The following is a 12,207-nucleotide window of genomic DNA, read 5'->3' as shown; positions in this document are numbered from 1 at the left end:
TTATTTATTTCCGCTTCCTCGCGTTCCTGATGTCCATAGGGGCTCCTTCAGTGAGACCTCTGACCTTTCCCAGTTTAACAAATCTCTGGAGAGCATCACGGGCCACAGACATCAGCCCGAGAGAGGGCGAAACCAGCCTGCCCGCAGCCACAGCGATGAGGGGTACACCCTGGAGCCGCCTCGTGATGCACTGACGTCCCGTCGCAGAGCCAGCTTTTGTGCTGGCGAGCGCTCTCTGGTTGACGCGGTAGGTGGAGGACACCGTTTCGCCTTGCCACTTTAGAGGAAATGCTCTGGTTTTCTCCAGTCTTTGCAGTGGTTCTGCTATTGCTCCCAGGTGCCTGTAGGACTCAGTCTAAAATGCTCAGATGCGTTCTTCTTTGCGCTTCCTCTCGGCGGCTGTTACTGTACTTACTTGTCCTGCAGGTGTGGCCGTTCTCTTACAGAGAAGATCCCAACCCTCCCTGAAACCTAACCATTAACCACGCTTACAATATGCCTGATGTCACGCTGCTAACCTTCTTTGTTTTCATTCACTTTACCTGCTTGTGTGTGATCTACATGCTTGCTATTACTCATTGTAGCAGCTGTTGACGTGTGCTGTTTTATTTAACAATCCAACATACTAAGGAATGAGCCAGATTTACCAACAATTTGCGGCAACACAAACCCTCTTTTGGCTTTAAAAAACTACTAAAGACATGCGGTGAAAAATTAGTGATGAAACGGCATCGACAAAGTTATTTTTGTGGCTGATCTTTTTGGATATGCATTTGTAGGTGTTTCCCTTTCAGACACAAAGGGAGCAGAGTATTCATGAAAGGTGATCCATCACCCAAATTAAAATAGACATTCACAGGACATTGAAAGCACAAATAGGTTTTTAAAAGACTTTTAAACTCAGACACTGTAGTCACTGTTCTGACGATGGCAAGTTATTCCATAACTTTGCATTGAAGTCTAGATCTGGGTACCTGAAGAAGATGACCGGTCTGTGATCAGAGTAATCTGACTGGGTTGTGTTCAGTAATCAACTCTGAAAGGTATTGAGGAGCAAGATTATTTATCAACCTTCCGGTCTCTCTTTTGAAACCAACATGGAAGTGACTTAAACTGCAATTCATGGACTGGCCACTAGAGACTTGCTCCAAAAGGTCAGTACCATAGACCCCCATGTTAAAATGCCCAACTTTACAGCAGAAAAAAAAAAAATGTTTACAACCTGGTACAAAAAGTGGTTTTGGTCTATAGCTAATTTTGATTTCATGACAACTGTGAGGGGGTGATTTTTTTTTTAATAACTCATCCATTTAAATTATATTAAGCCTTAAAGTTCTGCCTAATTAAAGGCATGGCCACTTGAGTGACTGCTGTCACCACCGTTAAGCTAGGCGGGTGTGGTTTCATACATGTTTTTATACAGTCTATGGACATGATGCACGTACAGTGAAAACAGTAACAGTGCCAAAGTTGAACCCTGAGGGACACCGCATGTAACATGTAGTAAGGTTTGCGCTAGTCAGTTTACAGGTATTTGCACCATTATTTAATGCTCCAAAAAAGCATGCCTTAACCCATTTTGTGCCTGTGTTGTTAGTAGATTACCTGCACCTTCTTATCATCAACCCTATCCTAGTTTGCACTGCTCTTGGTAGGTTGCGTTGGTCATTATGTAGATGAGATGCACATTGTCAGTAGATCATCCGCAGAACTTTCCATTCTCATCTGTGCTTTTATGGGATTGTGGTCTAATGCGAATTTGCCCTGTTCAGTAAATCTGGCTTGTAGTTGGTGTTACAGAATGGAAGTGCACGTGGTTCTCATTAATTTGTTTCCTCTTCTGTAGTCTTCTGTTCTGAGAGTCCAAAGCCAGGCTGCACCCGCCGCTGCTCAACATGTGCAGACGTTCCCTCCTATCTCCTCAGAGACCCCTGCACAGGCCGCCGGACAGAATCTGTCTGCTCCCCTGCCGCTGACGCTTCTGCGGGGCGTCTTGACCGCACCACAAACTGCACCACATCAGCCAGTCTCTGTGCTGCAGAGTGCCGTGGGTCCGAATCACCATCCTCCTGGAGCAGAGCTAGCAAATGCACAAACATTTCCACCCGTGCAGCTCACTGCAGTCGCAGCTGCACACGGTCTCCCATCTAAAACAGAAGCAGCGCTGCCTGCAGATCAGGTTTTTCAGAGCGGAGCCTCCAACGTGCTGCATATCCCGCCAGCATCTGCACAGACTCGACAAACACCTGTGTTACAACATTTGCAGCAACTCACTGTGAATGCCAAAACAGATGGGCAACTCCGCGACTTCTCAAACATGCAGCAAACTGCTCCTGTGCAGCTGAGCCAGACAGGCCCTGCACCACCTGTCCCACAGGTATGTTTTTTTCTCAACTTTTACTATGGAACCCCCCCAGCACCCACTTGAAATTCCCAGCTGTTTAAAAACTGGCGCTCAATACCACCTACTAGCTCCCTAACTAATAACTACCATTGGAGTGAACTTTGTGCTTTGTAACTGTGCAGATCTTTTTCATACACAACATTACACACTAAAGGAAGTAATGTAAATGTAAAAATGAATAATTGGACTCCTTAAAGCACGGGATACACTGCACGATTTTCGGCTGTCCAGGTGAAAGATTGACATCGTGAAACAATCATGGCGATTTCTTTGATCGTGGCTCCTAATCGGTGCTTCTGTGTCATACAGAGAGAGAGGTTCAAAGACAGCCGATGTCACGGTCTTGTGACCAAAGATAGCCTACGATTATTTTCTGACAGTGTCAGAAATTCAGCATGATCATTGCTCAGTGTTTCATTGCTACGACCCACATTTACTGACCAGCTAATAAAAATGCGACATGAAATCAATGCAACATGGAGCTAAAACTTAAAACTGCTTACCTCAAGCTCCCATTCCTTTCCTCTTTTGCCACTTCCACTTTTTTCAGCACACATATAAACTACAATTGCCAAAGTGTGATTTGTTATGCTATTTTTGTTTACCACTAGCGCATGCTAATGATGTTTTTATTCTTCAATAGTAACTTGCATCGTAATCTATGAGTCAATAGGTTTATTAGATCCATGTCGCACAGTGTGATTTACAATGATCTTACAGGATTGCTAAAATTGTGCAGTCTATAGAAGGCTTTAAAGAAAGAAAAAAAAAGATGACTGACTAACTTGTAAGATTAATCTAAGTTTATGTAACTGGCCATAGTGGTGCCCAATCCTGTTCTTGGAGATCTACCTTCCTACAGAACTCACCTCCAATCCTGCTCCAACATAGATCTGTAATTAAGTTTAACTGAAGATCTTATTGAACTTCTACAGATCTGTTTTTTCAGGGTTTGAGCTGAACTTTGCAGGAAGGTAAATCTCCAGGAGCAGGACTGTGACCAGACAAGAGTGACCTACATGTGCAAACCTCCTCTGAGTTTTCTTGAGTCATCTTGTTTTCTCTTTGCACACTTGTATTTCTCTCTTTCTATCCTATTAGCTCTCCATTCAGACACAGCTGATGGACAGCTGGCAGCAAGGAGGACAGTCCACCTCCAGTCTGCTGACACAATCTGTTCCTCCTCCTCCAGCTTACCTCACACAGGTACACCCTTCTGCCAGCTCCTCTGCTTCTCAGATGCGTGATTTGTATGGATACACGATATTATTGGAACATTATCACAAACGGCTGATAAAGGCTAAAAATGTGAATATCGGCATTGGCCGATTTGAAAAATGATGCCGATATGCCTTGACGATAAGACAAGTAGATCACATGTGCTCAGGGTATGATAGTGATAAGAGCATGTCGGTAGTGTGGTCAGTCTTGAAGCAAAGATTCACTGTTTTGGATCGCTGCGTTCAATCTGAGAACGCACACACAGAACGACGTGTCCATGTGCAAGAGAGTCAACAGTCACTAGCGCACTATTCGGGGTCACCCCTAGTCGATTTGTGTAGTTTTGGTAAACAGTCCAATGTGTCCTAAATTTGGCCACTTTTGACTGGCCAAATTTAGCATGCATTTAGCTCTTCTGTTCTTGATGGTGTTTATTCTTCCCATGCTAGAATGCACTTTTGTCTCCTCCTCCAGTTTTCCTCCATTAACTCGGCTCAGTCAGTCGGGACCCCTCTTCCTGGATGTGACCCATACCCCGCCTGCTTTCCCTATATGCAGTCATCCCTCATTCTGCCCGTCCCCACACACCCCGACATCTCGCCATTGTCATGTTCGCAGATGGAGATCTCTGCGCTTACCCAGTACCCCCACCTGTCCTCCACCTCCCCTATACCCACACAATGTCCTGCTCCACCCTTTGCTGCACCAGTGTTCGCGCCTCCAGTTCCCACAGTTCACCAGTACCAGCAGACCTATTCTGTTGCTCAGCAGCCTGCCATAAACTCCATGCCCACTCTCTCCCAACATTCCCACAGTCAAGCCACACCCACAGCGCACCAAAGTCTCCATCCCTCTCCAAATCCTGCCTCTATTTGTGTCAAAGTCCCTCCCAATAAACAAGCTCCACCCACCCAGGTAGGGTATGTCAGTGTCTTAAAGGGATAGTTCACACAAAAATTGGCACATTGAATGCTTACTTTTAAATCACAATCACAGTGGTTTTCACAGGAAACATTTACACCCATAATAATTCAGTAGGGATGTCCTGATCAGGTTTTTTTGTGCCCCCGATCTGATCATTGAATACTGAGTATCTGCCCAAACCGAGTGCCAATCCAATATTTGTACATTTCTAGTGTTTGGTGCACAATTCAAGTACATTCAATTTATTAAAATCAATCCAATTTATACAGAGTTGTGCAGACAGTAAAATTATTATATGTATGTATATACAACCCGAATTCTGGAAATGTTGGGACGTTTTTTAAATTTGAATAAAATGAAAACTAAAAGACTTTCAAATCACATGAATTAATATTTTATTCACAATAGAACATAGAGAACATATCAAATGTTTAAACAGAGAAATCTTTACACTTTTATCCACTAAATGAACTCATTTCAAATTTGATGCCTGCTACAGGTCTCAAAAAAGTTGGCACGGGGACAACAAAGGGCTCAAAAAGCAATACATATTGAAAAGATTCAGCTGGTAGAACATCTAGCAACTAATTAAGTTAATTGACATCAAGTCTGTAACATGATGGATGTCTTAGAGAGGCAGGGTCTCTCATACCCCTTTTCCACCAAAGCAGTTCCAGGTGCTAGTTCAGAGCCAGTGCTATAGCCGGTTCTTAGTTGGTTCGACTGGCGAGCACTTTAAGAACCGGTTGCTTTTCCACAGGCTAGAGAGCCAATACAGAGCCAGGGCTTACGTCACTGAATACGTTTCATGTTTCGGTTCACTAGCGCGGCACAACAGTCTTGTTCGAGGTGCATCAGCGCCACGCAGATCGATCGATCGGCACACAACACACTAACGCACTGCGAGAGCGATCCTAAAGCATAAAGAGCCGTCTGCTTTCCAGTCGCTCCCGCAGCACCCCGATATGCCTCGCACCGACCGGTCCGCGCAGTGCCGATCTATCCCGGACAAGTCTAAACAAACTATCAGCAATGGCGGACGTTGCGTTGCTATTGATGCTCATGGATTTGCGAACCTACATCGGCATCCAAACACGCCGAATCAAATGTGTTAGCGTTTAGCTGCTATTTCAAATATGGCGGTCCAAGTTTCTGTTCGTCTTGTTGGTCACGGTAACCCCGCCCCCAGCCCCTGATGCAAGCGGTTCTTCCTTCTAGCCCAGCAATGTTTTGGTGCTACTTACGAACCGCTTTTCCTGGTTCGGAGCTGGTGCTTTGGGTGTCGAAAAACAAAGAAACTAGGCTCTGGCTCCGAACCAGCACTGGAACTGCCTTGGTGGAAAAGGGGTATCAGACATAAAGATGGGCAGAGGCTCTCCAATCTGTGAAAGAGTGCATAAAAAGATTGTGGAATACTTTAAAAACAACGTTCCTCAACGTCAAATTGCAAAGGCTTTGCAAATCTCATTATCTACACTGCATAACATCATCAAAAGTTTCAGAGAAACTGCAGAAATCTCTTGTGTGTAAGGGACAATGTTGAAGACCTTTGTTGGATGCCCATGGTCTTCTGGCCCTCAGACGACACTGCGTCACTCATCGGCATGATTCTGTCATTGACATTTCTAAATGGGTAAAGCATCGTCGTGTCCTGTGGGCCAAGGCTCATTTAAAATGGACTGTTTCAAAGTGGAAAAGTGTTCTACGGTCAGTCGAGTACAAATTTGACATTCTTGTTGGAAATCACAGATGCTGTGTCCTCCGGGCTAAAGAGGAGGAAGACCTTCCAGCGTGTTATCAGCGTTCAGTTCAGAAGCCAGCATCTCTGATGGTATGGGGGTGCATAAGTGCATATGGTATGGGCAGCTTGCATGTTTTGGAAGTCACTATGAATGCTGAAAGGTATATAAAGGTTTTAGAGCAACATATGCACCCCTCCAGACGACGTGTATTTCAGCAGGACAATGCAAAACCACATACTGCACCTATTACAACAGCATGGCTTCGTAGTAGAAGAGTCTGGGTGCTGAATTGGCCTGCCTGCAGTCCAGATCTTTTACCTATAGAGAACATTTGGCGCATCAATAAACGAAAAATACGTCAAAAACGACCACAAACTATTCAGCAGCTGGAAACCTATACCAGGCAAGAATGGGACCAAATTCCAACACCAAAACTCCAGAAACTCATAACCTCGATGCCCAGACGTCTTAAAACTGTTTTGAAAAGAAGAGGAGATGCTACACCATCGTAAACATGCCCCTGCGCCAACTATTCTGAGACCTGTAGCAGGCATCAAATTTGAAATGAGCTCATTTTGTGCATAAAATTGTAAAAATTTCTCAGTTTAAACATGTATGTTATCTATGTTCTACTGTGAGTAAAATGTGATTTGATAGTCTTTTATTTTTCATTTTATTCAAATTTAAAAAACGTCCCAACATTTCCGGAATTTGGATTGTATCATGTAATATAATATAATATAATATAACATGTAATTATAAGATACACTCTTTCTCTATGCACACACTATATAAAGACTTTGGTAGATGTAAACATGTTACAATTTTAACCATTGTAAACAGATTGTGTCGTCACAATTATGAATATGGGACTGCTGATATAAACTTCTTGTGTTTTATATGTACAATAAGCAGAATAATTACAACCTGCTTGTGGTGTCAGAATGCCAGTCTATCAGTCAAATCCAAAGCTCATAGCAATGCTTTATGACAATGACGTCTCAGATAATCTGACGGCAGATAAAAGTAAACGATAAATGATTGAGAGATTTTTACAAAAGTGCACATCAAATACACTGAACACGGAAGCTCAAACGTGTGTGACGTGCTACAACAGACCTCACTGCTGCTTGTTTTCTTCTTGTTTTGGTTTTAATGGCGGCTGAGCACGTACATTTGAGTGTCGTCTTTTCCTTTTAATGGCTGTGGGCAAACCCACCTGAAGGCACACACCGCCACATACTGCATAACACCGGCATGACAGCTGATGTAAAGTAAGGATCGGGCTTAGGAGAGCTGATACCAATAAGTAAAAAAAAACGCTCGATCGGCTCGTTCTCGATCTTTAAGGGATGGGACATCCCTATAGTTCAGTATTAATATTCAAATTCAAATGTTATTAATGTTTATCCAAAGGTCGTAGTTTCCCATTTTTTAAACTACAGATTTGAAATTGAATGAGTCTTACCTATTCATGTATTTAAAAAAATAAATAAAAAATCTTAAATTTTCTAGGGAGTCTTGACCAGCCATTCCCAAAATGTTCGCGTGGACCAAAACTCGTCCAGTAGCTCCGATCACGTCCGTGTCTCTCAGATGATGACACACCTAACTCCAGCTCCTGCCCCGAGCTCCAGCGTCCAGTCCCACAGCAGCCATAATGCGCCTCAGCCTCCCGCAGTACCACAGCTCTCGCCCTTCAGACCCGTCCTCAACACATTCACCTCCACTGTGTCTGTGGACCCAAACCAGACTCCTCAGCACTCCAGCCCAGCGTCAGGAGCCGGTGCCAGCTTGAGTCAGCAGAACAGCAGTGTTACTCCAGTGCTGCCGCAGAAGCACAGCACTGGAGCTCCCACTGAAATATGCACTGAGGTGAAGCTCTTCACATTACTATCAGTACAGTCACAGTACGAATATGACTCTGTATTATCATGCTGCCTTTAGAGATTTCACATTTTGGATTAACTCAAAGGCAGCATCTCATACTGTATCTTAGTGGAAAAGACAATCTCACAATACAGCGACAACCTCGAAACACCATTAGTGATGTGTACATCGGTCACTTGAAGGAAGTATTATTGCCATTTATGACTATGTGATCATGAGTGGGGGGGGTTCACATTTAATTTTTTTCAGAATCAAAATTGGCTTTATTTATTTAAATGTGTGCAAACACACAATGAATTTGTTGTGGTTTGTAGGAGCTCTTGGTACATACATACATAGATACATATATGACATGAGAACAGAAAGAACATTTAAATAAGACCAACTAAAGAAAAAACAAAAAATAATAATAATAATAATAATGTGTAATTTAATTACAAATGTAATTTATATACAGATTTGTGTGTTATTTACTGTATATACAGCTGTATAAATAAAAATATGCATATGTTTTATATAATATTAGAGAGAGAGGCAAACCAGAGGAGCTGTTTCTTACCTAGAAGAACGTCTCGGTTATGTATGTAACCCTGGTTCCCTGAAGGGAACGAGACGCTGCGTCGAAGCGCTAGGGACCTTCAGGGAACCGGGGTTACATACGTAACCGAGACGTTCCCTTCCAGGAACTCGAGCTGCATCGAAGCGCTAGGGGAACGAGATCCCCACGTCTCCAGACTTCCAAAATACCTGCCCTGTGTGTATCACTGGGAGCACAACGAGGGCGAGAGAACAGAGGAGCCGGGAGTGGCCCTAAGATCAAGGTCGTGAAACCGAACAAAGGTGAGGGGCGTGGACCAACCCGCAGCATTGCAGATATCCTGCATAGGAACCCCTGCCAGAAAGGCCTTGGAGGCCGCCATACTTCTAGTAGAATGGGCCTTAAGCCCCAGAGGCGAAGGGATGCCTGAAGATTCATAGGCCAAGGAAATAGTATCCACAATCCACCTGCTAAGGGTCTGCTTAGAAGCAGGCAGACCCCGCTTAGGAGGACCGAAGCAAACCAGCAGTTGGTCCGTCCTTCTCCACAGGGCAGCTCTGTGGACGTATGCGTCCAGTGCTCGCACTGGACACACACAGTTATGCTTTTGCTGGTCAGGCTCCCGAAAGGGAGGAGGACTGAAGGCCTGCAGCACGACCGGCCGTGGAGTAGAAGAGGGGACCTTAGGAACATAACCCGCTCGAGGGTACAGAAAAGCTTTTGCCAGACCAGGGGCAAAGTCGAGATAAGAAGGGGCCATGGAAAGGGCCTGCAAGTCCCCAACTCTCTTTAAGGAAGAGATAGCCAACAGAAAGGTAGTTTTCATAGAGAGAAGGCGATCAGAGATCTCTTCGAGAGGCTCGAATGGCGGATTACAGAGAGCTTCTAGCACCACGGCCAGGTCCCACGTAGGGACGCGGGAACGTACTGGAGGTCTCAGCCTCAGCGCACCGCGGAGGAAACCAGGGGGTGTCGACCCACTGTAAGGCCACCGAGAAGGGTGTGGTAGGCCGATAAAGCCGCCACGTACACCTTCAGGGTGGAGTGGGCTACCCCTGCGGAGAAACTGGCCTGCAGGAACTCCAGTACTGTACCAATCGGGCAGTTAACTGGGTCAAGGTGGCGGTCTCCGCACCAAGAAGTGAAAAGTTTCCACCTCAAGGCATACAGTTTCCTCATGGAGGGAGCTCTGGATTGGAGGATGGTCTCAACAACCTCGGTTGAGAGACCGGAAGCTATTAGGTGCGCCCCCTCAGAGGCCATACCCACAGCTTCTACAACTCCGGGCGGGGGTGGACAATCGCGCCCCCTGCCTGTGAGAGGAGATCTCTCCTGACGGGAATCTCCCACGGAGAGCCGTCGAGGAGAGAAATTAGGTCCGAGAACCATACTCTGCCCGGCCAGAACGGTGCTACCAACAGTAGGCTGACCTCGTCCTGGCGCACTCTCGCCAGAACTCCCGGGAGCAGAGCGATCGGGGGAAAGGCGTACAGGCGAAGCCTTGGCCAAGCCTGTACCATAGTGTCCAGTCCCAGAGGAGCTGGAGGAACTAGAGAGAACCAGAGGGGACATTGTGCTGACTCTCGAGTCGCAAAGAGGTCCACCTGAGCCTGGCCAAAAATTCTCCATATCTGCCTCACCACCTCGGGGTGAAGCATCCATTCCCCGGGCCTCGCCTCCTGCCTCGACAGGATGTCTGCTCCCACATTGAGATACCCAGGGATATAGATGGCTCTGAGCGAGCGAAGTTTGCCCTGGGACCACACAAGGATCTGGTGCGCCAGCTTGTACAAGGGGCGCGAACGCAGACCTCCCTGGTGGCTGATGTAAGAGACCACCGCTGTGCTGTCGGTGCGCACCAACACATGGTGATCTCTTAGGTCCGGGAGAAAGTGCTTGAGTGCACGAAACACGGCCAACATTTCCAAACAATTGATATGCCACGTTAGATGGCGACCGCTCCACAGACCACAGACCATGCAGGGTGGCCACTCATGTCTACGGCACGTAGGCATCGCCGCGTGACCTTGATCATGCGAAGCGGGTCTCCCCTCGGGGAGAACCCCTTGGTCTTGAGCCACCACTGTAGGGGTCTCATGTACAGGAGGCCAAGAGTAATCACGTTGGACGCAGCTGCCATGAGCCCCAGCAGTTTCTGAAACTGCCTGACAGTGAGTGACTGCTGTAAGGACCGACTCGATCCGAGCAGGAGACAAACGTGCCTACATCGTGGTCGAATCCCACGCCACGCCTAGATAGGTGATTCTCTGAACTGGAGAAAGTACACTCTTCTTGGTGTTCAGTCTCAGCCCCAGCGCCTTCATGTGGGCAAGAACGACATCCCGATGCCGAGCTGCCACCTGCTCTGAGTGAGCTAGAATCAACCAATCGTCGATATAGTTGAGTATGCGGATGCCCTGGAGTCACAGAGGAGCCAGGGCAGCCTCCACACACTTCGTGAAGGTGCGGGGCGAGAGTGCCAGGCCAAACGGAAGAACCCGATATTGGTAAACTTTCCCCCCAAAAGCAAACCTCAGGAAGCAAACCTCCTGTGAGGAGGAAAACTGGAGATGTGGAAATATGCGTCTTTCAGATCTATAGTCACAAACCAGTCCTCGGACCTGATCTGAGACACGACCTGATTGATCGTGAGCATCCTGAACTTCAGCCGCCTGACTGAGCGGTTCAACTGACGCAGATCTAAAATAGGACACAAGCCTCCATCCTTCTTTGGAACAATGAAGTACCGGCTGTAGAACCCGGACTCTCTTAGGTGAGGAGGGACCACCTTGATGGCCTCCTTCCTCAAGAGAGTGTCTACCTCCTCTTCCATGATCAGAGCCTGCTGGGGGCCCACGCACGTGGGAATCACCCCGTTGAAAGGGAATCACCCGTTCTTCTACAGTACGCAGGACCCATCGAGATGCATTTGGCAGTAGTTTCCACGCTGCCCAATGATCTACTAAGGGAACCAGTCTCTCGAGACTGGCCTCTGATATATCCAGAGCTGCTGGCTCGGTGCCCTGAAGCGGAGGACCGGCAGGAGACTGCCGAACCAGGAGCTCTAGAGACCCCCGCAGGGGTGGCGAGCTTCTCAGCTCCGCTACACTCCGGGTCGGAAGAAACTGAGAGTACTGCTCGATGGAGCCCGCTGCGCCCTGGAACTCTGGCAGGGTTAGCGAACGGGTCTCCTGAGGGCACTGGGAAAAAACGGACACCCGCTCTGCCCCAGGGGGGAGTGTGCCCTCGTCAGCCCCGGGCCACGCCCGTCAGGGCTTCTTAGTCGAGGACCTCCTAGACCTAAGAACGGTCCTCAGATCCGGCTTAGCTCCAGAGGTCCCCGGCTCAGAGCGCTTGCCCCTGCGACCCCGCCTCGGCGGGGTGCGGGTCGCAACGCTCTGTTTCTGAGCCTCCCTGTACGAGGAGCTGGTACGCGACGAGGGCTGCTCCCGCCCAGCAGCCCCCTGAGCTAGAGAACAGCGAGGGAG

At 47.2% G+C, this 12,207-nt stretch overlaps 1 protein-coding gene across 1 annotated transcript in view; it reads left to right on the top strand.

Annotated features, from left to right (window-relative positions):
• Positions 1-12,207, top strand: part of LOC306849922 (serine/threonine-protein kinase WNK2-like) — a gene marked incomplete at both ends in the record, with an annotated part of 97,968 nt that overhangs the window by 50,849 nt on the left and 34,912 nt on the right. The window contains 5 exons of the mRNA XM_079385305.1: positions 1,847-2,377; positions 3,506-3,610; positions 4,100-4,540; positions 7,807-8,201; positions 11,952-12,148. Of these exons, the coding sequence (XP_079241431.1) occupies positions 1,847-2,377; positions 3,506-3,610; positions 4,100-4,540; positions 7,807-8,201; positions 11,952-12,148 (1,669 nt within the window). The remainder of the gene's footprint in view (positions 1-1,846; positions 2,378-3,505; positions 3,611-4,099; positions 4,541-7,806; positions 8,202-11,951; positions 12,149-12,207) is intronic.

This window comes from Barbus barbus, assembly GCF_936440315.1.
Source record: "Barbus barbus genome assembly, chromosome: 29".
In the NCBI taxonomy this organism is placed as follows: domain Eukaryota; kingdom Metazoa; phylum Chordata; class Actinopteri; order Cypriniformes; family Cyprinidae; genus Barbus; species Barbus barbus.
Note: the sequence above shows the minus strand (reverse complement) of the source record. Positions and strands in the feature narration are given on the sequence as shown.